The sequence below is a fragment of the Lutjanus erythropterus genome, chromosome 17 (genome assembly GCF_056507025.1).
Source record: "Lutjanus erythropterus isolate fLutEry1 chromosome 17, fLutEry1.hap2, whole genome shotgun sequence".
Classification (NCBI taxonomy): Eukaryota; Metazoa; Chordata; class Actinopteri; order Lutjaniformes; family Lutjanidae; genus Lutjanus; species Lutjanus erythropterus.
The window spans coordinates 25,722,325-25,750,147 of record NC_139333.1 but is presented as its reverse complement, the minus strand read 5'-3'; the positions used below and the strand labels follow the sequence as shown (position 1 = coordinate 25,750,147).

Genomic DNA, 27,823 nt, shown 5'->3' with positions numbered 1-27,823 from the left:
AAAAAATATATTCAACTACAGTCATAATTATTGATGCACCGATTCCAGTACCAGCATCGGGCTATCGGTCCGATACTGTCCTCACGTACTCATAAAACTACTCCGATACCCGACACCCGATACCACGTGACGAAAAGTAGCCGCTCGATACAAGTGAACATCTAAAGAGCCGCCATGACGCAGAGTTCAAGGTGTTTGCTGATGCTTACCTTCTTTTTTTTGGCCGCGTCATCATCAGACTCGCTGTCCTCAACATCATCCACTAATGACCGCAGACACTTTGGAAACTGTCCATAAAATCCCATGTAAGTCCATGTAAAACTGAAATAAACACACAGAGTTCACCTGCAGACCGCAGCCAGCCGCTGTCCAATCAGTCCTGGCGGGTGTAAAATGCGTCATGGTCATGCGTCGGCAGATTAATCCGAAGATAAATAAAATAAAATTTAAAAAAACACCGCCGCCGCTTTCTTCGTAATAAACTGGTACAACTTCTCTTTGTGAACTTATTCTTCACCAAAACGTCCTGACAGCTCAGGACACACAACTTCACTCATCGTGGTTCACAGCGGGGTCAACAAAACTGTTGCACATGGCGTCACAATCATACCTGTCCCCCCTAAACAATGGCAGGTAGGAACTAATTAGCTCTTAGACGAGAGGGACATGAAGAAGAAACTTAAATACTACACGTGTAAATGTTAATAAAATACTGGGTAAAATGCTGTAAATGATAATGAAAGAATTAACATATAGAACTATTTATTTTTAAACACCATTTTAGTAAACTTAATTCTGTCCATAATTAAGTAAGTCCATAATAATGAACACAAAATCAGTAAAGTAACTTGTTACAAATAACCTAAAAATGTAATGTGTACAGTAACTATGGTTACACTTGTAGCACAAAACAGCAACAATGATTTGTTACATTTAGAAAGTGAAAAAAAAAAACATTTTAAAAGTTATTGTAAGAACTTTAATGGCATTATTAAGTACTTGTATCTGTACTCTGTATCAGCAAGTACCCAAATGTAAGTACTTGTACTTATACTCCGTCTGAAAAAAAGTGGTATCGCCATCCCTAGTCATAATCAATTGTTTCAGTAAATTATCAGGTAACAATGCTGATGACAATAATAAACAGTTTACTGGGCAAAACAAGCATTAAGCATTTTGCCTTTTACTTCTGAATGTTTCTGCAGAATTCAAAACAACTGCATTATCAAGATGCACAGCTTGTAGTTTGTCTTCGTGCAGCTGAATGCGTCAGTTTGCGAGCGGTTTGGAAAAACACATTTTACATTTTGTCACTGCTCTCTCCGCAATCCCAAAAATCTTCAGCTGCTGCAGTTAGTATTCATTTTCTTTTCAAAAGGTTTACATGTAATGGCCATAAATCTCTCTGATGACCTGCATAAATGTGTGTAGAACACATGAGAACAGGAGAAGTTTGTTCTCAGGTTTCCGTCAGCAGTCAAGGACAAAAGAACAGATTTTCTGTATTTATTGAGGATTTTAATTGAAACACTGTAGCACCATTTTGTGTGACTTTTAAAATAAAGTATTGAAATGAATATAACAAAAAATTTAACTATGAAGCAACAAACTGTTTTCTTCTTTATAAGTAAATGGAAACATTACAAACACTGGCTTAAAACAAATGTTTGATATTTTTACACAGACATCTCTTTGTCTATACTTAAAAAAACAACCTTGTTGAATACAATAATTTTGGCAAGTAATCAGGACACATATATATGGGTCCTCAGTTTTATCTCTTAAAGACATAAGACACATGTTAACATCTGATATGAGATAGAACATTAAATGCAACTCTCAGTGATTCATAAGTGGCTCTTTGAATTCTGTTAAAGCTTTAAGGATTTTTGTGTTTACTTGTGTGAGTTTGTGAATAACTGTCTAAATGTCGATGTGATAATTTACAAAACAGATACCATGAAGAAAAGTTGATTTAAAACAGTGAAAGTGATTTTGGTTTGAGCAAAAGTGTCCTCAGACTAAACATTTAGAAAGTAAATCGCACAAAATAAACTGATTATTTAAAGGATAGAGTTAAAAAACATTATTTTTCTGTATTTATTTATTAATATCTTGTACTTGAATTTAGTTAGTCATAAATTTACAAGAAAAATAACTAATATTCTCTGAAAATAAAGTGGTAAATGATGAGGGGAAAAAACTAATAAATTCTCTGAGATTAAAGTCACATGCTTACAAGAAAAAAATGAGAAAATTTATGAGATTAAAGTCATAAAATTCTTGGGGGGGTGTTACAAGAAACAAACTCCACTGCAGGAAATAATACACTGTAAGATGGCTGATCCAACTTTGTAAATTAAAGCTGTGCGGTTCTTGACAAAAAGAAAAAAAAAAAACTGAGGTTTTTTGTGACTTTCCCTTCCCCGAGCTCCATTTCTTTTTCTTACAATGGCAATACGGCAACTATTTTTCCAAATTTTGCACCCATAAATTTACCACTTTAATCTCAAGGAATTCATGACTTCAATCTTGGAAGTTCTTTTTTTTTTTTTAGAATATTAAACTCCTTCCCCTGGTCCCCCCTACACCCCCCCCCCCCCCCCTTTTCTTTTTTTTTTTTTTTACCTGAAATGTACTCAAAAAACCCTAGTATTTCTCCAAGTTTTTTTCTTGTAAGTTTCTGACTTTCCCTCAGAATATTGCCACACTGTAAGGCCCTTAACATGCTGTCATATAAGACAGAAAGATGGCAACTCCTCACAATAGAGAAGGTGGAACTACACAATGTTTGGTAGTTTTGCTCAAAAAATATTGGAACTATTCCTTTAACAGACAGGACCCAAACATTAAAGACCCGTCAGCTGTGAGGATTCGTCCCCGTGAGTCTCAGCATGTCTTTTCAGATCCTCTTTCCTCAGGAAACCTTTGCTGCAGACGCTGCAGCTGTGCGTTCGCTCGCCTTCGTGGACGCCCATGTGTTTGGTCAGTGAGCCACTCGCCGTGAAGCTTTTCCCACACACGTTACACAGATACGGTTTCTCTCCCGTGTGGGACCTCATGTGGATCTTCAGCGCTCCGCTCTTGTAGAACTTTTTGTCACAGATGCTGCAGCGGTGCGTGGATTCTCCTGTGTGGATCATCATGTGTGTTTTCAGAGTTCCCCTCTGTCTGAATCCTTTCCCGCAGATGCTGCACAGAAACGGCTTCTCACCTGTGTGGATTCTCATGTGAGCCATCATGTATTCTTTAAAACTGAAGCTCTGACCACACACGCTGCAAGCGTACGGTTTCTCCCCCGTGTGAGCTCTCATGTGCCCCATCAGGTTTCCGTTTTGGGCGAATGCTTTGCCGCAGACGGTGCAGATGTACGGTTTCTCTCCTGTGTGGGTTCTCATGTGCATCTCCAGCTGTTTGTGGCCGTCAAAGTGTTTTCCGCAAACTTCACACTCATTCGTTCTGATGTAAGTTTGCAAGTGAAGCCTCAAGCTATCCTCAGACTCGAAATGTTTTCCGCACACCCCGCAAATATCTGTGTCCCGCTCTTCTTCCTGCACATGCTTTAAAAAAGAGGCTCTGTAGCAGAAAGACTTGCTGCACACTTTACAGCGATATTTTAGATGAGATGAATCCTTATTTTTAGGTCCCTTTATTTTGTTTGATTCTTGATTTTTTGCTTTTGGTGATCTTTCTTTGGTCTCGTCTTTCTCGCTGTCTCCGTCAGTTCCTTCACTTTCCCTCCAGTCCTCATCACTGTCATCCACTTTGCTCTCAGCGTCAGAGCACTCTGCCTCTGACTGTTTCTCGTCTGTTTGATCCCTGCAGATGTTTTCCTCATTGTGAGTTTGTAAATGCACTGCCAAGCTCTCGTCAGAGTCCAGATGTTTTCCACAGGCTCCGCACAGGTCAGAGCTCGGCTCGTGCTGTAGTACGTGTTTCAGGAAAGAGCGTTTGTAGCGGAAGAACTTTCCACACACTCTGCAGCAGCTCTGTCCTGGAGTTTGAATCTTGTTTGTTGCTTTTTTCCTTGTTTGTTTTTTAATTTTCTTCCTTTCGCGTAAAGACGTTCCACACATTTTGCAACACTCTGCACTCCGAAATGTTTTTCTTTTGTTTGATTTTAGCTCTTCGTCACTATCATTATCTTCCAAATTGTTTGATGACAGAACCTCCTGGTCACTGCGTGACAGCACATACTGCTCTCCTCGAGTCGAGGCGCCCTTTTCTGCTTGTCGTGTTCGGCGAGGATGTGAGCCCTTACTGTGGATTAACTCAGAGTCTGTCACCGTAGATGCGTCTTTAATCTGCGGCAGTTTTGACGTTTTCCGGACCTGATCGGAGCTACGGCTCTGCTCACATTTCTGCTGCTCAGAGGAAACGTCCTTGTCACAGTCAGACCCAGAGAGCGGCAGTCTGTCTGAAGAGAAATGAAGAGAAAATTCATGATGGAGAATTTGAATAAACAAATAAATTCCTTATTAATACAATGGCTAACGTGGTTACATCTGTTGCTTTCTTCATCTGTGAGGTTTTACTAGAGTCAGTTATCGTCAAAAGACTGCGCTGAAAATAGGAATATTGTATATGAAATGTGGTTTAATCAAATTTATATTGACACATTTTATTGATTATATTGTAATTATTTCAGGAATTATAAATGTAATGATTATTTCTATTATCAATTAATCTGTCAATCATTTTCTCCACTAATCAATTAGTTATTTGATCCAGAAAAGCTCAAGATGACGTCCTCAAATGTCTTGTTTTGTCCTCAACTCAAAAATATTCAGTTTATTTTCAGAGAGGAGTGAAGAAACCAGAAAATATTCACACTTAAGAAGCTGAAATTATTTTTTTTTCTTAGAAAATGACACAAATCGATTAATCATTTATCCAAATAGCTTACAATTAATTTTATAATTGATTATTAATTGAAGCTGTAAGTGCTTCAGTCTCATTCTGTGTGCAGTAAAAGTCAAAGAAGAATAATTCTTGCAATGTGCAGTGTACCTGTTGTGTGTATATTTGTCTCTGTTTTCAATTTGATGTCCAGCAGCTTGCGATGACGTTCAGTTTCGTCATGAGAACTGGAGACTTCACCAATCACGACCTCCAGAATCTTAAAGATCTCATCGGCAGCCACCGACAGACGCTGGTGTACTGCCGCCCTCTGCTGCTCAGCTGACATTTCTGTAGCCGGGGAAGAAAGAAATAAACAAATCAGGCACAAATACAAAAGTGAACGCTCCTTATGTCGAGACTATTTCCTCTGAAAAAATGGGTTGTTTTGCATTTATTCCCTCTTTCTTTTATAAGTCTTTTAAAAGTTGAAATTATTATTATATAATTCTGACTCTTTCGACTTTTTCTCATTATTGTGACTTTTTATCTCATAACCAAGACTTTTTTTAATCTCATAATTATATGTAAAGATGGCCATGTCGGGCTCGTAAATCAAGCAACTAACTTGCCCAGTACAAAAGAATTAAACATTTAAAACTATTTAGACAATCAATTAATAGTTAAAATAATTTTTCATACAAAAATGGCAGAAAATGCTGTTTTCAGCCTCTGAAATATGAAGATTTCCTGCTTTTCTCTGTTTATTATCACATTAAACTCAATATCTTTGGGTTCTGGACTGATAAAACAAGACATTTAAAGACATCACCTTGAACTTGGACTGTTTTCTGATATTTTATTTTTTTTTAAGTAATAATAATAATAATAATAATAATAATAATAATAATAATAATAATTTTTTAAAGAAAAAAAGGGAAGGAAACTTATGTTTAGATCTGATCTTGATTGAGCTCCAAATACTAATAATTTAACTTACAAAATAATTGGATGTATTATTATGGGAACAGCTTTTATCCACAACCCTCAAACACAATGTTTAAAGGTGTTAATTAAATTAAATTAAACGTTGGTTTTGGTCAAGAAAAAACTGTTTTGCTGTCTCTGTCTTTGTGAGGAGGACTTGAAAAACCTGGTTGGTTTAAGATTGGATCAAAACTAAGCGCATAATATTTTAGCTGAACGTGAAAGTCATAAAAACACATTAACTCAGTATATTAAAGTGGGTGGCGTTCAGAGAAAAATAACTTCTTTATTAAAACAGTTAACAAACGTGTTGTTGTGTTTGCAGACCTGCTGAGTGCAGCCTCCTCCTCTCTGTTATCATGAAGACCTCCTCCGCAGCAGCCGACAGTCTCTCCGCCACCAGCGACCTCAAAACCTGCAGTTTAGTCATGACGGACCGGGTTGGACTTTATTTAATCTGTCAGCATTTTAAAGCTTCAACAGCAGCCGCACACACACACACACACACTTCACCAGGCAGAGGAAAACTAACAGTTCAGCTGTCAGCCACAGTGCTTCCGGGATCGTCTTCTTCTGGTCTGATTTGGTTGAATGTGACGGTTGACGGAAGAACACCGCTACCCTGTGGTTACACGAGGTACTACAGCCACACACAGAGAGACAGAGAGACAAATATTCAGATCCTTAAATAAAAGTAACAGCACAACAGTCAGGCCTAGAATTTCATAATCAAGGTTGGTGTTTGGGTGGGGTACTTTAAAAACAGATTTCATTATCGGTTGATAATTTTCTCAATTAATCGGTTAGATCTTTGGTCCATGAAATGTCAGAAAATCAGGAAAAATGTTGATCCAAGGCCATGATGACGTCTTCAAATGTCTTGTTTCGTTCACAGTTCAGACATATTCAGTTTACTGTCAGAGAGGAGTAAAGAAGCCAGAAAATATTCTCATTTAAGAAGCTGAAATCGGAAAATCTTTACTTTTTTTAAGTTAAAAAATGACTCAAAAGATTAATCGATTATCAAAATGGATGCAGATCAATTTATTGGTCGATTAATAATAGATTAATAATTGCAGCCCTAAGTGTTTTATGTTCAGTGTCAGATTTATTAGTTTGTACAGCTGTTGCTTTTGTTGTGCAGAATTTATTGATCTGTGGCGTGATGTCAAGTTTTGATTATGTAAAAAGCTCTATTTAAAATATCTTTATAGTCTTTATTTAATTAATGGAAAGTTGTTTCAAAAGTAAGTTTCTGTTATATTCAGGTGTGTACATATTTATATTTTGTTCTTAATACAAATGTATGTCTAACATATATTTATATATTTAAACAATGGAAAGTTGTTTTAAATAGAAGTTTCCATTATATTGGAGTTCAGATTTATATCCTGTGCTTCTTGCAGTTGTCCAACAGATGGCGATATTTGCTTCATTTGGCTCAACCAGACCACGCCCCGCCCACCAAACGTCCAGTGCCGCCCACCTCGGACCACGCCCCATTCTGCGTGCTGCAGCCTGTGAGCATCAAATCTTTTATTTCTTTCTTTTTGTTGACATTTTAGCTATTACACTTTTGTCGCCACATGTGTGTCTAACTATAGACTCCATGCTGTATTTTGAGCGGTATTGCATTTCTTTATGGCGTCGTATTCATCTAAAGTTCAGTGTGACTTGCTGCTCCTTTTAAGGTTATTAGGAACCCCTGAAGCTGCCTTCAGGTGCCCCACGTAAACCCCGTCATTCACATATATGCAGTGGGATGTGTTTAATAATTACAAATCAATTATGATAAATAGTTATGTAAGTTGTGGGCGTAATTTTACACACTTTATCTCAAGTTATGAAACGCATAAGATGAAAACAAGAGCTGTTGATAACATTTTAGTTATGGATAAATATTTAAAGTGTGAATGACCATGACAGCACAGAGCTCCACGTGATGTCAAGTGAATTTGTTTGAAGTTAAGACAAGTCATTTCGACGTTTTTCTGCCCACTTAATTACTAACGTACCAAATGAATGTTCCAATATTCGACAGCTCATGAAGGCACCGTGAAAGCTTCGTGCTTCTCACTTGACTCCTCCTCGCCTTGAGGTCTCGTCCGTATATTAATTGATGTGCCTGCAGGCGAAGAGGAGGACGGTTCGGTTCCCAGCTGCTCATCACAGCCTGAGCTTCACCTCTGAACACTTTTTACTGGATCAGTGAGGAGTTTTTTTTTTTTCTTCGTGGTTTGAGGAATCACTTCACGCCATCATGAATCCACCCTGTGGAAGATGCAATAAACCAGTTTACCCCACAGAAAAAATAAATTGCCTTGATAAGGTAAGATGATACAATAATACAATTCACTAAAATCACTGTGATGTGTAAATTTAACTAATATTTCTGTCTTTTAATAGGCTTAATATATTTGCAGTCAGCTGTGTACATTAATTTCCTACAGGTTACTGTACTTATATACTTTTTAAATAGCTTTTGATTTATTTTTGTGTGTTCTGTGTTGTATTGATACGATAAACTCCTAGAAATTAAGTTCCTAACTAGAACCACACAGAGTTTTTTCGCTTGTCTCCACAAAATACATCCTTTTGATTCCTGGTGGTTCCACTTGAAATCCTCTCCTTAGAACCCAATATAAAGGGCTATAGCTAGAACCATAAGTGAAAGGTTGCACCTATGGTTCTAAAGGAGTTCTATGGTGTAATGGCTACATCCAGAACCCTCTGTGGGGGTTCTATCCAAACTCTTTCCACCTTCTAAGGGTGCTAACAAGAACCTGCCCAGGGGTTTCCACAGAGAACCTTTTTATATTCTAATGGATTTATCTAACCCATCTAAGGAGTTCTACCTATATGTTTCAAGGATTTCACCTAGAACCCACCAATGGGGTTGATGATGACTTTCTTATATTCCAAGACATTTATGTAACCCACCCAGGTGTTTCTACAAAGAACGCTTTTATATTCAAAGAATTGTATCTAGAACCCACCCAGGGGAGGTCTGGCGCTGTTGGTAAATTGGCATTACTTTTGGTGACTCGAAACTCAAAGTTAAGGACGTGGGACTTGTCAGTCTTGACGTGGGACTTTAGTGCAAAGACTTGAGACTTACCAGTGAAAGCAATGACTGTATACGTATACACATATATACACACTGTATATACATAAAAAGAGACACATCTGGTTGAACATTGACCACAAACCTCAATGTTATAAACAGACAGAGCACATACAGTAGACTGTACCAGCTTCTTAAGATGTTCTTTGATAATGTGACTAAAACCTGACAAAGAAAACAGTCTAGATCAGAGATGCTCACCTTGCTTTGGTCGGGAGCCACTTTTAAAAAATGACAGGAGGCCAGAATTCACTCAGTAGAACAGACTTAATGAAAAAATAAATGAATAAATAAAAAATAAACGCCAATAACTGACCTTTCTTTGAGATTATCTGGTTCCAAATTAACTCACTTATTAATTTACTAAATTAACTTGATGCAAGGATTGATATGAGGCCTTTATGGCTTTATAAATAGATAATCCAAAATGACATCAGGGCACTGAAACAGCAAACATTAACTGGTTCTTTTAATGATTATAAATAGGTAGGGTATAAATTAACAAACATAGACAGAACAACTTTTTTAAAAAGGATCAAATATGCAAAATACTGCTGGCAGTAAAACTGCAAAAACAAATGAAAATCAGACGATTAGGAATTATTTTCTTTAAAAAAAAATACATGACAACACATACACCAATACTGTTACAGACTGATATACCTGATACATTTGTCTGGTTCTAATAACATTTAGCAAAAGCTAAAACTTCTCAAACCTCTCCACTCAAATGTGGGATTTCTAAACATAAACCATAAACTGCTCCTACAGGGACAGGATCAATAACATGTTTAAGTTCTTTTAGTGTTAGAAGCATAATATGCAACATCCCAAGTAACAGCAAAGGAACATTATTGAACATTATTAATGTATAAACAAACAAAAATCCCCACTGTGAAACTGTTTATTGTCATTGTGAATAAAAAAAATCATTGGCGGGCCACCCAGCACTCCAGATTTGTCCCACAGGCTGCAAGTTGAGCATCACTGATCTAAACTGATCTAATGACTTTAAGAATGCAAAATAGCCTGGTTAGCCGGATTACTAGCTAGTGTTTTGGATTTCCTCTGAGATGGTGCATAAACCACAAACATCACAGAGTAGAAAGTGTTTTTTTTTTTCTTTGCACAGTCTGGAGCTCAGGTGACAGAGAGGGTTCAAACATCGTACATGTGTATGAACAGGAGCCCAGTGTAGGAAGCTAAGAAATGCAGCAAAATTTATTTTAGCCAGCAAAAAAACAAAACAAAACAAACAAATTATGAGTTTAATTGTGCTCTTTATTTAGAATATTTTCACTGCCTTCAGACAGCCTTCTCTGTCAGGAAACCTCTCTTAAGTAAGCCAGATATCACTCTCTCTAAAGCCACCAGATTCTGTTGGAAAAATTTGTAAATTTGCCTCACAGAACACAGGAGTTGCTGCTCTACTGCTAAAGGTTTAAAAGGTTAGTTTGGATTCACCAAAATACTACAATGAGACAAATAAACTGCAGCGGTAGAAAAATGACTCTCATGTTCTGCGAGATAAAATGACTGTTTTTGTCAAAGGAGTCTGGTGGCTTTACAGAGAATCAGATTACAGATACATTTAGGAAAAATAGGGATTATGTTAGACTGCTAATATTAGCTGCACAGATTAACTGCTAATGTTAGCTACACAGAAAAAAAACACAAACATTAACCATACAGACCAACCGCTAACATTAGCTACACAGAACAACCGCTAATGTTAGACCACTAATATTAGCTACACAAAACAACTGCTAATATTAGCTGCACAGACCAACTGCTAACATTAGCTACACAGAACAACCGCTGATGTTAGCTACACAGAAAAACCTGCAGACATTAGTACACAGAACAACCGCCAAGATTAGACCACTAATATCAGCTAAACTGAACAACTGTTAATGTTACACAGAAAAAAACACAAACATTAGCTACACAGAACAACTGCTAACATTAGCTGCACAGAACAACTGCTAACATTAGCTACACAGAACAACTGCTAACATTAGCTGCACAGAACAACTGCTAACATTAGCTGCACAGAACAACTGCTAACATTAGCTACACAGAACAACTGCTAACATTAGCTGCACAGAACAACCACTATCTAACACTGTACAGGTTTATTGTTTTTGCCAAAGGAGCCTGGTGGCTTTGCAGAGAGCAATATGTGGCTTATGTAGCAATGTTTTTCCATCAGAAGAGGCTGTCTGACAGTAAAGTAAAGCAGTGAAAATATTCTAAATATACAATAGAACATAAACTGAGATTGATTTTTTTTTTTTTAGGTGGGACTTTTTTATGTGGCTAAAATATGTTTTCCTGCTGATCCTGTCCACATCAGTACATTGCTTAGCTTCCAACACTGGTACACTCCAAACTTGGAGCATACCATTATTGCACTGACTAAATACAAGTACCTCATACAACCCCACTTTAAAAAAAAAAATCCAAACCATCCCTTAAACACAACAGGGGAAGCTGGGGTACAACAAATCACAGCTTAATCCATAACTTAAATGTTGTGCTGACAGTACTCTGGATTTAATATGCATCTAAACAAACAATTTTGATTCACATGTAAAAGTTTCTCACTGGAACCATCTCTTGGAACCAGAAGTGCAAAAACAGAGAAACAGCTGTGCTCTCAGTGAAGGAATTTTCCCACTCGGTCACTGCAAGTTACACTGAAGTCCTCTTTTCTTTTTTTAGCTGATGCCAAGTCAAATCAGTAAACAGCAAGAATTCAGAAGTACTTTTCACAGTGTACCACCACAGGGGCATGTCCAGACTTTTTTTACTGGGGTCATATCTAATTTAATTACTAACATTACTGTTTCTTACATTCCTGTACATAGAATCTTTGGGTAAAAGATAAATCGTCCAACCAATCACAACATATAAAGTTTCCATTCTTTTTTTTTTTTTAAGAAACTGTATCTCCATTGTACCTCTTTCTTCAGGATGTGAGACTAAATTCATCTTCATCATTCCACCACGAGAAGTTTTATTTTTATGATTTATTATTTTTGTTTAATATTATATTGTGCATGATTATTGTTATGGTTATTGTTTTTGTGAGTAGCATAAAGGGAACTACAACTAAAATCTCAAAGCCTGTGTTGTAAAATGCATATTTAAAGTAGGTTTTTACATTTTCCGTAACCAGTAGTTGAAAACACTGACAAACAATCAATTAATCTTCAATAATTAATAAGATATAAAATGCCTATTTTTCTCATTTTAATTGTTTTCTCTTTTTTTGGCATTTTAAACTGAAATTTAAGTTTTCTTATTCAACAAATGGCTCCTCTTGGCAAAACATTGTGAAATGAGGTGCAAACAATGCCATTTCTAGACTAATTAATCACAAATTAATACATCACTTGAATTCTGAATGCCGATTAATTGATTAATGATTAGAACAACTGCTAACATTAGCTACACCGACCAACAGCTAATATTAGCTACACAAACTAACTGCAAACATAAGCTACACAGACCACCTGCTAACATTAGTTACACAGAGCCAAATTATTAATTAATTAATACATTTTTGATCATTAAATTCTTAATGGCGATTAACTGATTAATGATTAGTCATTACCATCCCAAATTAAAGTCACACAGCAGGTTCAACCATACTTGAGGATGATCGTAAGGCTCTTGTGGTGGCCAATCAGATTTCAGGGGGGGCCAGTGCCCCCTTAGGCCCCCCCTCTAGAAACACCACTGGGCCACCAGGATGTTTTTATTTCAGTGGATTGAATTTATTTTGTTAAAGTCCTGCTGATGTTAATGTCTTACACTCAATCTCTGATTTCTACTGTCCCCCTCTCTCCAGTATTGGCACAAAGGTTGTTTCAGCTGCGAGGTGTGCAAGATGGCGCTGAGCATGACGACCTACAAAGGCTTTGAGAAGAAACCTTACTGCAGTATGTGAGTGTTCACACCACACGGATCGTCCTGATGATTACAGGGACTAAAACGTTCAGACAAGCCGCGGTGAACAGGGCAAACTCAGTCAGTGTGGAAACACTAATAAAATGTAAAATTCCACATAAAACTGTACCACGAATAATAACAATATGTAGTTTTATAAATCTACCTTACATCTTTTATTTCTCCTTTTTCGTCTGAAAGTTGAGGCAGCAAAAGTTGTTTGTTTTTAGGAGGTTTTTGGCCGTTTCATCACAGACGAACCCTGTCACGACACCAGTAGACGTTTATTTCCGAAGCAGACAGACAGACAGATGGAGAGTGGATGCTGCTGTGTGTAGAGGTGATGGAAAAGGGAAGTGTGAACTGAAAGACTGAATCATGTGATCCCAACAAATCCACAGTGTAACCTGAGATGAAGAGCTTGACTCTCAGATTCAGAGTCGGATTTATTCTAAGCAGTTAATAAGGAAAACATAAAATGCCCTAGGATGAAATAAAAAAACACGCATCTCACCATAATTTACGCAGATCATCACTACGCAAAGGTCAAAAGGTCAAAAATACTACTAGTAATAGTTACATATGGGAAAAATACAAAGAATATAAAAAGCAGAATGTTACAGGAAGATTTGAAAACATAAAAAGTTTGTTTGTAGAGTTTGCTTTACAAGAAGTAAAATTATCTAATAATCTGTCATATATTATTAGGGATTGTGTTGCCTTCAGGTGTTCTGCAGAAAGCCGAAATTTGTTTACTTTTAGTAAGTACAATTTGTCAGTTTGTCAGTATAATTTAATCTTTTTTTTTTCACAGAAAATGGGGGGGTTGACATAAAAATCTAAATCTAAATTAACATTAAATTTTTTATGACATTTTGTTTATGGGTCTTGTTGAACACACAATTGTAGAGAAACATGTGATCATGCTTTTTTTAATCAGCTTACGATGTGAACGTCGTCTCTTTCAAGAGTGAACGATGCTCACGTTCACATTCATTAATCGCAAACTGATTCACTCAATTCACCGTTCACCACAAATAGGACCATGTGAAATTAACTTTTATTGACTTGCACAACCTTTTAGCTTATTTTTTTTGATGCAGACATTTGGAGGTGAGCGTATAATGTGGATCTATCTGTCTGTTTCTAACTGTTAAGACCCAAGCCTGCGTGTAGTTCATACATTTCACTGATAAATCACAGTATTATAGAGAAAAATTAGGTTTTGTGATCAAAGAAAGTGTTTGTATCACGTCAACACTTCTGTCCATGTTCATACTTCTCTCAGGAGTGAACCACACTCATAATAAAATTCATTAATTGCATATATTGTGGTCTGTTGACTTACACAGCCTTTTAGCTCAGCTTGTACAGATTTTATGGATGCAAAGCATTTGAAGATATTCCAAGAAATCACTTCACAATAAGACCATTTCTATTCCTCTGTCTCTAACATTGAGTAAGTCATTCTCCTCTTTTCTTTCAGGCATTACCCCAAAACCTCCTTCACCATAGTGACCGACACCCCGGAGAATCTGCGTCTCAAACAACAGAGCATGCTCAACAGCCAGGTGGGACGTCCACAGATCACTCGTCTCCGTCTCTGCTGTCACTCCCGCTCAGTCTCTTGCTTTCTGTCACCAGCAGAGATACTGGTCCTAATCTTGTTGCGTCACCATGACTCGGGGTATCTCTCCCTCTCTATCCGTCACCTTCGGTGAGCTCTCTATCCGTCTCACAGCGCACCTCAACACACCTCTCGTGACAATTGGATTCCTTCGATTTAATCAACTGAGCCCTTTGAGAGCACGCTAGCTTTACTTTGATTTAAAGATCTGAGACTGAACTCAAACCAAATATGAGTTTTGTCAAATGTAAATATTCCTCCTAAGTGTCCGAAATAGTCAAAAATTTGGCAGTAGTTTTAAAAATCTGTCTTTCTTTTGGTCTCTCGTGGCACCGGCTCAACTCAGCCTCCCTGACTGCCTTCGCTGGTCCTAATCTCTTAATCTAATAACAGTGTTCGAGCCAGCAGTTTAACCTGATCAAAGGGATAACTCATCCAAGTCACGCACAATTAAAGAGATTCCCTTACAGTTTTAATTTTACTTCAGGGATTGTCTTGTCTCTCAGCATTTAGATGCAAAGCTTTTCTTTGCCTGCAAAAGGCAGAAAAGATTTCAGTCTGAAACTCAACTCAAATGATCAGGGTTTTTTTTAATGCTACATTTTTTGGTAAACCTGTTGAAATGTCTCCAGTAAATGTCCCATATGTGCTGCATGGCTCGGTGTTGGTACCTGAGCTAGGCTAGCTGTTTCCCCCTGCTTCCAGTCATATGCTTAAACTAGGCTAATCTACTAGCCTAACTTTAAGCTGGGCTAATCGACTCCTGGCTCTGGGAGACTCTTGACAACTTGCAGTGCACATGACTGATGTGGAGTAGCTGAGCTAGCGTATTGCTAACGAGCTAGTCTGTTAGCATGTTTACTGCTGCCTGACCACCTGACTAATTAGTTTTGTCTTGTCACTACACCATTGACCTGTGTTTACTTAGTAGACATTTTTACTAAGTTTGTTTGTCCCTTACATTTCTAATTGAGTTGGCTTACATCAATTCTATTTAATGGTAATGTTTTAATAACTCCATGTGGTAGTTAACTTATTGTTATTAAGCTAACACTAGCTAGCTACCTTCAATGAAAAATGTCAGTTTATCCTTTTTAATGCCTTGGGAACCTGATATAACTTGGAGTAGCTGGCTAGCTTCAGCATGAATTCATAAATTGTATCAGTAGTCATGAAATAGTGGTGAAGGTTTCATTTCACTGTTACGTCTGGATTAAAATTAATTTGACTGGGCTGCACAAACAAAGATTAGTTCTAATCAGAGTTTAGCAAATGTAAAATGAGTAAATCCAGATTTAAATTTAAGCAGAGCTCCGTTGCACAGCTAAGAACTAAGATTATTTTAAGTAAATCCAAGTATAGTGATGTAAACTGAAATCAAATATAGTTTAATCAATATGGAGATGTTTGCTTACCCAAATTAAAATAACTGAAAGATCATTTGAGATTTGAGTGCTGTTGGGACCTATTAAGTATAAAAGAGGGGGAAGCTGTTAACTTTCCTTTTCTGTATTCTTTAACAAAAAACGTTTAACTTTCAGCCTCCTCAAGAGTTTAAAGTCTTGGTGCAACAAAGTAAAGTTTAGTCTAAACTTAAAGTTAAAACAAAACTAGATTTAAGTTAAGTTTACAGAGAAGTTTAAATTGAATCTTTTGTTATTTTGAGAAAGTTTAAAAGTTTGGTGCAACATAACTTAAAATTAAACTTAATGAGATTTTTAAAATGTACCCTTGTTGGTGCAACCCAGCCATAGAGTTAGATTTCAGTGGTAGGTCTTCTGGTGTCCTTTGCCTTGCAGGTTGTAGCAGTCGTAGTCCAACTATAGCTCATTTGTTAACCTCTCATAACTTCTCATCAAACTCTCTGAAAGAACACAAATAATAAACACTTGAAATATACCTGTAGATTAAACTACTCCAAATTATACGAAGGACTGATACATGAGGAAAGACTTAGTTTCAAGTATTTTGGAAAACTCAGTGTTTACAGAAGTGAGGGTTTATCGTTATCACTGTTGATAACAAAGTGCTGAAGGACAACTGATTACAGCAGTTAAGCTGCTGATTGATTTATTCCAGGATGTTCATCAAGAAGGCTTGTGGTTGATCAAACTGCTCCTATCATTAAGGGTTTGGTTCGATGTTCGATTGTACACTAAGAAAACAAACTACATGTGATACATATTAGCACAAGAAGTGACATACATCTGCAGCCTAAGGCCTCTGTTATTTGACTATACTGTTCCAATAATTCAGCCAACAATAGCCAACGATAGCTAGCAAACAATGTAATGTCATGTTAACAAAATATTATGTTTTTTGCTAGTCAGCTAAAAAGTTAACTTTTTCCTGCCAGCTAGCAAACAGTACGTTTTGATAACTCTTTTGATTGTTAAGTATTTAAGGAACTAAATAATTTTCATGACACACAAGCTGTAAAAAGTGATGCAAGAGAATAAGTGAACCAGTGTTACAGCATTCATACTACACACATTATAACATTTTATTTTGTTTTTGTCTGCTAGCTAGCAAACAACAACAAGTTGTGTTAACTTTTTAGCCTGCTAATATACAGTATAACATTTTGCTAACTTTTTAGCCTGCTTGCAAACAATGTAACATGTTTTTTTTTTCTGCTAGCTAGCAAACAACTTAATATTCTGTTTACTTTTTAGGTAGCCAGCAAACAGTGTAACATTTTAACTTTTTAGCTAACAAGCTATCAGTATAACATTTTTGTTAACTTTTTAGCTGGCCTACAAACGGTGTAACATTTAGAAAACTTTTGTCCACTAGTTACCAAACAACCTAACATATTACCTTTTTCGTTAGCTAACAAAAATTGTTAAGTTTTGTCAACTTTTAGGTAGCTAATTGTTATGAGAGTGTAACTTTTTGTTAAGGAATACACAGCAGTCAAAAGATAATGGTTTGCCCCCTCATTTATACCCACTAGGTCCTGACAGCACTTAAATTTATTATTTTTTTTAATTATTTTTTTATCAGTTTTCATCAGTCAACTTGGATTTACTAAATGGAGTTTGTTTTTTAATTGAGCAGCAGAGCTCTGCTTAATTTTAAATCTGGATTTACTTATTTTAAACGTAGTTCTAAGTAATTTATTAGCTTAAATTAATCTTTGTAGGTGCAACCGACTCAAAATATCTGAAACAAGAACCTGATGTAACCACACAAACAAGGCGAGAGCGGTTCTATTTTTGGTTAAAACCCATTGAAACGATCATGTAACATAACTATGTTCTTATGCTACATGATTGTTATGTTAACAACACAATCAAATTTATACCAGAAGCCGTTTCCTCCTCTCTGTCCTCTCCTCACATCTCGTCCAACCAACCCACTTCATTGTTTATAACCATAAAAGTCTCGGCAGTCAAGCTCTCTTACTGAGACTACATATTCCTCATAGCAAAAACATGACTCACTTGTGTGTGTGTGTGTGAGAGAGTGTGTGTACGATGTGTTGGGATCTCAGATTTACTTTCAAGTAAACATATCAGCTTTGTTTAATGTTGCAAGTGTTTCTCCTGAGCTTAAACTTGCAAGGAAATTTGACAATTAACCGTTTATGTTTAGTTGTGAATCATATTTAGTAAAAGTGTGCGTGCAACCTCATAAAAACTAACTGTATTGTCTCGCTGTTGTCATTTTGAAAAATAACACCCCTCTTTGGGCTGAGAAGTTAACCTCAGAGGTCTTTTCTAAACCCTTCTCTCTAATTTAAAAGGCTGAGTTTCTGAAATCCTGATGAATTACAAATTTGCAGGCGCTCTATAAGGAGGACTTTGAAAAGAACAAGGGGAAAGGTTTCAGCGTGGTGGCCGACACTCCGGAGATGCAGAGAGTGAAGAAGACACAAGACCAGATCAGTCACGTACGTCTGGTCCACCTCGAAAACCGCCGAGCATCGAATCATCTAATAACACCAGACCCTAACTTTAGTTCTTCGTTACGTCTCTACAGTCATAACAACTCGTTGACTGACCTTTTTCTTAATTTTTAGAGAGATTTAGATGTGATGTCTCTCCATCTTCTGTGTATGTTTATGTATGTGTCTGCATGTCTGCATGCATATAAAACAACATCCTTTAACAAGTGTTAAATACTTCTAAATACTTTCTACCCAATGCTGCATTCATGTTGTGTTGAATTTATCATTGCTGACCAGGCTTGGGGAGTAACGGATTACATGCAATAGAATTACATAATTAAGATGATTTAAAAAAAGGTAACTGTAATCCTGAAAAAAGGTATCATCAAATTGCAGATACATTTACTGTTTACCTGTCCCTCGATTCAGCGCATTCACCTGTAACTGTCACCAGTAATTAGTCTGCCCATCTCACTCTGTAATGCTCTGTAAAGTAACCGATCAGGACAAAACACTACTCTGACCAGTCAGTAGTGGCGCGTATGTTAGCTTACCTTTATCATCTGGGTTGAATCCAAAACTGGATTTCTTAATATCCTGCTATACCGTAATACCTTTATACCCCCCAGGCCTAATGTCCTGCACAGATCAACTGCTAACATTAGCAATGCAGACCAACTATTAACATTATCCACGCAAACCAACCACTAACGTTAGCTAGAGAGACCAACTCCTAACGTTAACTATACAGACCAACTGCTAAGGTTAACTACACGGACCAATGGCTAACATAGGCTACACGAACGAACTGCTATCATTAGCTAAGCAGACCAACTGCTAACATAAGCTACACAGACCAAATGCTAACGATAGCCAGACAAACCAACCACTAACACCAGCTACACAAACCAACCATGAATATTAGCTAGAGAGACCAACTCCTAACATTATCTACACAGACCAACTGCTAAGGTTAATTACACGGACCAACTTCTAACATAAGCTACACAGACCAACTGGTAATGTAGGCTAAATAGACCAACCACTAACATTAGCTACACAGACGAACCACAAATGTTAGCCACACAAAACAACTGCTAGTGCTTCCTGCACAGACCAACTGCTAACAGTAGCCACACGGACCGACCACTAACGTTAGCTAGAGAGGCCAACTGCTAAAAATATTTCAGGACTGCATGTGGTGATGCTGGTGACCAGGATGGTGTGTGAGAATAAGCTTATGTCAGATTACTTGAAGTTTGATTTTTAAGTGTGAATAGAATATTTAACAAAGTACATTTAAATGCACATAATTACCAGCATAGCTAATCAATACACCTAACAACGGACATAAAGCAATATATTAGACCAAAGAATTTGGTAATCTAAGATTTTTGTTTCCAGATACCAATGTGTTACATAATATTTTCAAACAGCAGGATGTCATTCGACTGGTAACAGCACAACACGAATGCAGCTTTAAACTCCATGTTTTCAGCTGAAGGATAAATCTGTGCATGAAGTAAACATACAACAAATCTAGTGAAACTGTTTCACTCCAATTGTGTCATTTAATTTGTCAGGAATTGTTTGACATTATGGGAAATACGCTTATTTTCGTTGCTTTAGAAGCTGCAGATGGTTATCTTAGCTTAGCTTAGCATAAAGACTGGAATGGGGGAACAACTAGCTTGGCTCTGTCCAAAGGTAACAAACTGCCTACCAAGACCTTTAAAGGTGCTGGAAAAAAATTAAAATGAAATAAGCGTATTTTCCAAGATATCAAACTATTCCCCTAAAGTAACATGATTGGTTTTTTTTTCATATTCTAATTAACTATTTCAGGCTCTTTACAAGGAGGACTTTGAAAAGAACAAGGGGAAAGGTTTCAGCGTGGTGGTCGACACTCCGGAGATGCAGAGACTGAAGAAGACGCAGGACCAGATCAGTAATGTAAGTGCGGTTCCCCCAGAGAGACACTGGAACATCACGAATGGTCGGTCGGGCCAAAATGTCTCAGCGGGAACACGTCTTTCCGCAAATCCGAGACATGAGCGGGGAGAATGCTCTGCTCCACTCGCAGCAGTGGAGGATGTCAGAGAGCAGCCCTGCAGAGACACACAGCCACATTTCAGACATTTCTCTCCAAACGTCCACTGAGGAGCAGCTGCCCTATATGGTCAAAGTCTCTCAGCTGTGGACACAAAAGTCAACGTCCGCTCTCTGCACACACACACACACACACACACACACACACACACGGGTAGACACACACATACCTCACTGAAACACACAAACACACACACACTCAAACTTTCTCTCTCTTCTCTCATGGGAGCTCTGGTTTGGTTGCATGAAGGAATGACGGGTGATAAGCTGCGAGTCAAAAGAGGAAAAATCTACTAACCACTTTTTCCACTGGAAGATTTATTTATTTATCGCTGTTTCTTTCTTTCTTTCTTTCTTTCTTGCTCACTTCTTCCTTTCTTGTTTGTTCTTCCTTCCCTCTTTTCTTTCCTCACTTCCTTCCTTTCTTCCTTCCTCTCTTCCTCCTTTCGTACCATTTTTCCTTTCTTTCTCACTCTCCTTCATTTGTCTTCTTGTCTTCCTTCCTTCATCCTTCTCTCTCTCCTTTCTGTCTTTCTTTTATATTCTTCCATCCCTCCTTTTTTCCTTTCCTTCCTACCTCATTCTCCCTCCTTTATGCCTTCCTTCCTTCCTTTCTTCTTTCCTCCCTCTCTCCTTCCTTTCTGTCTTTCTTTTTTTGTCTTGCCCTCCCTTGTTTCTTTCCTTTCCTTCATTCCTCCATCCCTCTTTCATTCCTTTTTTCCTGCTTCCTCCTTCCCTCCCTCTCTCATTTTGCTTTTTTCTTCTCCCTCCCTTTTTCCTTTTCTTCATTCCTTCCTCCATCCCTCCCTGCCTTCTTTCTTTCTTCCTTCCTTCCTCCCCTCCTTTCTGTCTTTTTTTTTAGTTCTTCTTTCTTTCTTCCTTTATCCCTCTCTTGCTCACTTCTTTCTTTTATCTTCCTTCTTTCATTGTTTGTTTTTGTTCTTCCTCCCCCTTTCTTCCCTTCCTTTCTTTCTTTTTTTTGTTCTTTCCTCCCTCTTTTTCCCCTTCCTTCCTCCCTCTCTAGCCTTCCTGTCTTTTTTGTTCTTCATCCTTCCCTCCTTTCTTTCCTTTCTTCGTCTCCCTCTCCCTCCTCTTTGCCTTTCCTTTTTTGTTCCTACCGCCCTTGTTTCTATTCTTTTCTTTCCTCCCTCCCTCTTTTATGTCTTCTTTCCCTCCTTCCTTCCTTCCTTCCTCCCTCTCTGCCACCGTCGTCTTTCTTTTTTGTTCCCTCTTTTTTTCATTTCCTTCATTCCTTCTTCCATCCATCCTTCTTTTTAGTTCTTCCCTCCATCTTTTCTTTCTTCCTTCCTTCTTTCTTTCTTTTTTGTTCTTTCTCCCTCCTTTCTTTTATTTCTTCCTCCCTCCCTTCTTGCCTCCTTTCTTTCTTTTTCCTTCCTTCCTTTCTCCCATCCTTTCTTCTTTCTTTCTTCTCCTTCTCCCTCTCTTGCTGATTCTTTCTTTTTTGTTCTTCCTTCCTTCCTTCCTTCCTTCCTTCCTTCCTAGTTTCTTTTGTCTCTTTTAAGTCTCCCTCTTTCCTTCTGTTATTTTCCCACCATGTCTTCTCTTCCTGTTTTTTCCTCCTCAGGTCTGTTGAGGACACATGGCAGCTGCTCCTTCTTTTTCTCGTTCAACGTCCAGTTTCCTCTTGCAGACACTAAACGTTGGACCTGTGTTTGATTAATAGTACAGAGGGTCATGAAGCTCGTCCTCGTCTCTCTGTCTGTCTCTGCTGGACTCACTGTATTTTACACAAACATCTCATCACTCGAGGTTCAACAGTTTAATCGGTCTGAAGTGGAGACATCCGAGCGCAAGACAAATCCATTTTAAGAATCTTAGAACCGTCACTTTTGTGCAGTTTCAGTGTGACTGCCTCCATTTCTTTTATGAGAAGAAAAAAAACTGTACTGAAAACCGCATTCAGACTATTAGACCAAAAAACTCACAGTGGAAAAAAATCAAACGTGTTTGTTTGTGAAGAGCATGAAAAGCCAAAAACAAATATCATTCCTCACCAAAACTGTGTGTTCAGGGTCTTAGTATGGAGGACAACAAGTGTCACGCAAATAGTAAAAAACATTTATTTATTAATAATGAATCATACAAAAACATTCAAAAACAAAAACACTTTTGGTCTTCCAAAGTTAGTGCTCAGGAATTGTGAACTAAATAGACAACGTGAAACATATACGACAGGTTTTTAAACATTATTCCTATTAGGACTGAGCAAAATATCAATATTATATCGTACCATGATATAAGACAAGATATCATGATAGATTTGTTATATCATGATATGGCATATAAGTGCTATCTTTTCCTGGTTTTTAAGGCCGAATTACAGTAAAATTATGTAATTTTCTGAAATTATCAGACTGTTCTACCTGTTTTACTACCAGTTGGTCATTATATCCACATGACTACTGATTATTTATCACCTTAGCTGTTTCTAGGAGTACAAAACATATCCTCAGTCATATCCTACATGTTCAATAATTATATTTATTGACCGATATGAGACTTCATTATTGTGATAGGTTCAGCTTTATCGCGTAGGCCTAATTCCTATTTGTTCCTGTTCATGTAGTATAAATTTAAAGGGGTTTACAATCCAAACAACCGTGTCAATACATACATTTTTACTGGTACGTTTAATCTTTTTGTTTCTGCAAAGTGAAATGAAATAAAACTCATTATATCTGAAATTTTAAAACAGACAGGTGAAGCCGTCAGCTGTTTGACGGTTTCTTTTCTTTTCTTCTAAAGACGGTTGCTGTTGCAGCAGAGATAAACTCCCCCCTCATCATCTCTCAGCACCTCCTAAAATGGTGAACTGCTTCTCACAGAGAACTGCATTAATGTGTGTGTGTGTGTGTGTGTGTGTGTGTGTGTGTGTGTGTGTGTGTGTGCAGATAAAGTACCACGAAGAGTTTGAGAAGAGCAGGATTCGAAGCGACGCACCTCCTCCTGAAAACAGACAAGGTAACAAAGCACATCCAGACACTTTCTGAGATATACTCCTCTAAATAAACTTATTTAACTGTATATATATTTGCATTAATTGTGTGTGTGTTGGTGTGTGTGTGTGCGCAGTAGATGAAGTGCAACCATCCAACCCTGAGAGATTCAGTCAGCCGTTTGGACAGATGCGTCCTGCTCCTGTAGCACCACCTAGTGGAGGGGTAAGGCTAATGCAGAAGAACGCACTTCATCGACTTGTGATTGTTGATCATTTCACTCTGTCATTGTGCTTAGATCATTAAGATTTATACATCACAGCTGCACAACTTACAAACTTTTTTTATGCTCAGTACACTTTATGAACTGAAGTTAAGCAGACCATCAGAAATTATTTTAAGTACAGATCTAAGAACCTTTTTATAAGGTAAGGTGTCCACATACTTTTGGCCACACAGTGTAGCATAGAGATTAAAATGTCAATTAAAGGCTTATCAGATGAAGCCTGGTCGCAAAGAGTTGCATGTTTGTCAATTTGTATAATTAGCATATGAGCTAATTAATTGTCTTGCATCAGAAATGGCGATGATTTGACTTCTTGTCAACTCAGAAAGTTGATAAGAGTCTAAGTCCATGTTTGTGATGTTCAGAAATGTCTAAAAAGATTTCTGAATCCCTTCTCCCACTTGTATGGCCTGCTAGGCTAGTGGTTCTCAAACAGTGGTCCAGGGACCTACAGGGGTCTCTGGCACTCTGCCAAGGGGTCTCATCAAAAGAATATTCATTTATTTATTTATATAGGTGTGATGATTTTTAGATTTCTTTTTTTTTTACCTGATAATGAGCTAATTATGCTAATTGCACACAGTGATATTCAGGCTACACTGAAGCCTTTTGCATAAATAAATAAACGTATATATATTTTTTTAATATCGTGATCATTTAAATGAGAGAGAGTATCATGAACCACTGTAAGTCCCCAGACCAGTATTTGAGAACCACTGGCCTTGCAGATGATGCCAGTGGGAAAAGGGAGGACTGCACATCATTGCTTACAAAATAAACGTTTTTACATTTCTAGACATCACAAACATGGACCTTTAGACAAACCTTCAAAGTTAGCAAGAAGTAAAACTATAGCCGTTTCCAATGCAAGGCAATTTATTAACCCATTACACTGCTAATTACAAAAGCAGCCTAATGGACTGAGGGGATAAAATCCAAAATGGATTATATTGATGCCGAATTGACGAGAATACTGTAGACATATGATGCCTTTGATCTTGTGTTTCTAGAGGTATGCGTTTTTCCAGAAATGTAAGGAATTGTTAATATGTCACATTTCTTAAAGGGGGTTTGGTGTGATATTTTCCCTGGAGAGATTTGTTAGTTCAAACTATATATGTTTACTTTTTAACATTTTGTCACCACTACAGAAAAAAATCCTGCAATATCTTCCCTTGCCTGGGACTTAATTGTTTAATTGTGGACGTGCAGCTGCTCCACTTGCTCTACTGCTCAGGCACCTATGTGTGTGTTTATGGTTCACTCAGTAGGGAAATTTTTCATCTTCAATGCAAATGATGCAGTCTGGACTCTGTGCAGTCTTTGTTCTGTCATCTGCATGCACCTCTGTTTATTCATCTCCTCTGTGCCTGTTTGACCCGCACAGAAACGTTTCCAGGCCATGTACAGCTACACAGCAGCAGAAGCAGATGAAGTTTCTCTGCAGGAGGGCGACCTGATCTCAGACGTGGAGCCGATAGACGAGGGGTGGATGTTCGGGTGCAACATGCGCACGGGGCAGCGGGGTCTGCTGCCTGCCAACTACGTCAGACCTATGTGAAACAAATGCGCCTGTCCGACAGACGTGATGCCCCGTGAATCTACTGTCACCACCAACAATCAGGCTTCGTCTCAAAGTTTTGCAAACGACAAGAATTGCAGATTGTTTTAAATTTCCCCAACTGGTTCTGCTGAAGCCCTGAAAGCCAAAGGATGAAAAAAAGTCTGGTGATCTGTTTTATAAGTCTTATCTAAATTGTTTTCATTGTTTAATTATTGTTATATGTAACAATTTCCTAATATCTATGATGCGTTTACAAACAGACAAATCCCACTGATTTCAAAGATGCCTGTGAAAACAGGATAAAAATTTTGTGGTCAAAATGAGTAATGCAACAGCAAACACTTGTTGGATGATCTTGACAAAAGAAAACGTTTTTGCAGGTGAAGAAAAAAAAAAGTTAGTGTTGGTGTAATACTCGTTTTGGCCACAAGAAGCTGAAGTGCTCCAATGCTAAATTTAGCCTGGCATAACTTTTTCCACCCGTTTTCACAGGTTAAAAAAAAAAGTAACTCAGACAAATGATCCTTGCAAAACTTTTTGCCACCTGTTACACAGATGAAAGACTTCCTTCACTTGTATTCAAGTTATAAACACAGGAGTGAAAACAAACTTTATCAGACTTAGAAAATGGATCACCAGATTCTTTTTTTCCGCCTCACTTACATCTCAGGGCTTCCGAAGCTTTGCCTTTCTTTTTTTTTTTTTTTTGCCAGAAATGTGATTATAAAATCTAAGTAAAGGAGAGTTACTGGTTATGGGATTTTGACAAAATGAGAATAGTCAGACTGAAATTTCACTTTAGGGAAGTACAAATATATTAAAGGTTAAAGTGAAATGATTGTAACAGGAAGAAAGAAAGCAGAGAAAATATTATTAAAATATTAAATGTACTACAATATTTCACATGTAATTTGTCTTTCTCAGGTTACTTTTTATGTCCTTCAGCAGTAAAATGAAGGCCTCACAGAAACCGATGCATTCAAGTGTAAATTGTGAATTTTTCTGCAGTTGAACCAAAGAATTCTTGAGTTGACATTTTCTAAAATCCACTTAACACTTGTTTGATACACTGAGAAAGACAATCATGCATTTAATGATTTAATTATGTAAGATTTGATTAAAAGTGGAATATTTTACTGTGTATTTGTTTTTTGTGAAAGACTGAAAATTTTGCTTCTTAAATCCACTGCATAAGATTTAGCAATTTATTGGAAGAATAAGAACATGTTTATGTTTATTAGTGCATTTTCCTTAAATTGAGCTGTTTAAAGTTACAAAGGGTGCAGGACAGCTTTCATGGAGGCCGCCATGTTGCACTGTCATGTTTGTACAGTAGCCACACTAAACACTGGCTTTAGATTTAAGCTTTCGCAACTTTCAGACCCACTGTAGTTTCTCCTCCTTGGAACGGGAGGATATTCAGTGTCACCACCAGATGCCAGTAAATCCTACACACTGGCCCTTTAATCTCCTGCATCATCCATGAAGGAAATGACAAACACCACAGGAATATACAACATATCAATAACTTTATTCAAAAACAGATTGCAGATTATCAAATCACTACATGGAGTAAAACTTTAGTTGATCTAAACTGGTTCTTTAAAATAAGGCAACAAAAACTTTATTTACAGACATTTAAGTTAAAACAATTAAATCTTAGCACCATTTGTTTTAAATCTTTAAACACAACAACAGACACAGAATGAAAACAGTTCTGTAATAAGCAGTTGGCTCAGAGTCTTGTCAGTTTAAAAGAAACAAAACTTCAAGCTGTAAGGTCGGGCGCCGCTGCGGAGAAAAAGGCCACTCGCTTCTGGATTTTGCCGTGCAGCTTTGACGGCAGCCAGTTCAGCTGCCTCCCAAACAGCTCCGGGTTTCTGCCCATCATGTCCTCACACAATCTACAGAGGAAAGAAGAACACAAAGATGGTTCGGGCACTTGAAAAAGTTCCTGCTGCACCAAGAGCTGATGCGTTTACTGAACCAACGTGCTCTAATACACACTGGTGCTGTGTTGTACCATCGTTTGCATGTTTATGACTGACCTTTGGCTTGCCTGTTGGCTGTAATGTTTCTATTTACTCCTGAGATACCACAGACATATCAACCAAGGAATTTAAAAACATGAAAATACACTGATGCATTCGTGTTTGGTGTCAGAAATGTTTTATGTTGACAGTACATCATTACTTTTGCTGCAACATGCTGCACAGTAACATCTGTATTTAATGCAGAACTTCTGATGAAAGTAGGCCTACAGATTAAATAACATGCAGGACTTTTATTGCACATGTATGAGACTGAAACTATTAATATCAACTAGGTGTGGTGGTGTTTTGCTCACAGGATTGAGGGCACAAGTCGTAAGAAAGCCTCACAGCTTCATGAGGCTCATCTGCTTATCACTAGTGATCACTGACTTTTCATGTTTGGGTTCTAGTAAAATGTCTCAACTGGACTGATTAGCCATGAAATTTGGTA

General features: G+C 37.6%; 3 protein-coding genes across 4 annotated transcripts in view; 1 reads left to right on the top strand and 2 right to left on the bottom strand.

Annotated features, from left to right (window-relative positions):
* Positions 1-2,641: 2,641 nt before the first annotated feature.
* Positions 2,642-6,391, bottom strand: LOC146312309 (uncharacterized). Its single transcript, XM_084741084.1, has 3 exons — positions 6,154-6,391; positions 5,011-5,190; positions 2,642-4,417 (listed from the first exon to the last, which is right to left on the bottom strand). The coding sequence occupies exons 1-3, from the start codon at positions 6,254-6,256 to the stop codon at positions 2,850-2,852; spliced, it is 1,851 nt and encodes a 616-aa protein (XP_084597210.1). The 5' UTR covers positions 6,257-6,391; the 3' UTR covers positions 2,642-2,849.
* A 1,628-nt stretch (positions 6,392-8,019) lies between these two features.
* On the top strand, positions 8,020-26,473 carry LOC146312308 (LIM and SH3 domain protein 1-like). 2 transcript variants are annotated; one of them, XM_084740724.1, is made up of 8 exons: positions 8,020-8,155; positions 12,807-12,901; positions 14,391-14,475; positions 18,319-18,426; positions 20,269-20,376; positions 23,445-23,514; positions 23,626-23,714; positions 25,163-26,473. In XM_084740724.1, the coding sequence occupies exons 1-8, from the start codon at positions 8,087-8,089 to the stop codon at positions 25,334-25,336; spliced, it is 798 nt and encodes a 265-aa protein (XP_084596850.1). In that variant the 5' UTR covers positions 8,020-8,086; the 3' UTR covers positions 25,337-26,473. The 2 variants fall into 2 exon arrangements, with proteins under 2 accessions (XP_084596850.1, XP_084596851.1); XM_084740725.1 differs by lacking the exon at positions 18,319-18,426.
* Positions 26,474-26,851: 378 nt separating this feature from the next.
* Positions 26,852-27,823, bottom strand: part of LOC146312306 (kelch domain-containing protein 1-like) — a 42,972-nt gene continuing 42,000 nt past the window's right edge. The window contains exon 13 of the mRNA XM_084740723.1: positions 26,852-27,243. Within this exon, the coding sequence (XP_084596849.1) occupies positions 27,108-27,243 (136 nt within the window). The 3' untranslated portion in view covers positions 26,852-27,107. The remainder of the gene's footprint in view (positions 27,244-27,823) is intronic.

What these genes read in the sequence shown, in the direction of transcription:
- LOC146312309 (XM_084741084.1), bottom strand. Translation starts at nt 6,256, where the DNA reads ATGACTAAACTGCAGGTTTTGAGGTCGCTGGTGGCGGAGAGACTGTCG. An exon ending in GAGGAGGCTGCACTCAGCAG is followed by an intron (nt 5,191 to 6,153) that starts GTCTGCAAACAC and finishes CCCCGGCTACAG; the next exon opens with AAATGTCAGCTGAGCAGCAG. An exon ending in GACAAATATACACACAACAG is followed by an intron (nt 4,418 to 5,010) that starts GTACACTGCACA and finishes ATTTCTCTTCAG; the next exon opens with ACAGACTGCCGCTCTCTGGG.
- LOC146312308 (XM_084740724.1), top strand. Translation starts at nt 8,087, where the DNA reads ATGAATCCACCCTGTGGAAGATGCAATAAACCAGTTTACCCCACAGAA. An exon ending in CACAAGACCAGATCAGTCAC is followed by an intron (nt 18,427 to 20,268) that starts GTACGTCTGGTC and finishes TAACTATTTCAG; the next exon opens with GCTCTTTACAAGGAGGACTT. An exon ending in TAGCACCACCTAGTGGAGGG is followed by an intron (nt 23,715 to 25,162) that starts GTAAGGCTAATG and finishes TGACCCGCACAG; the next exon opens with AAACGTTTCCAGGCCATGTA.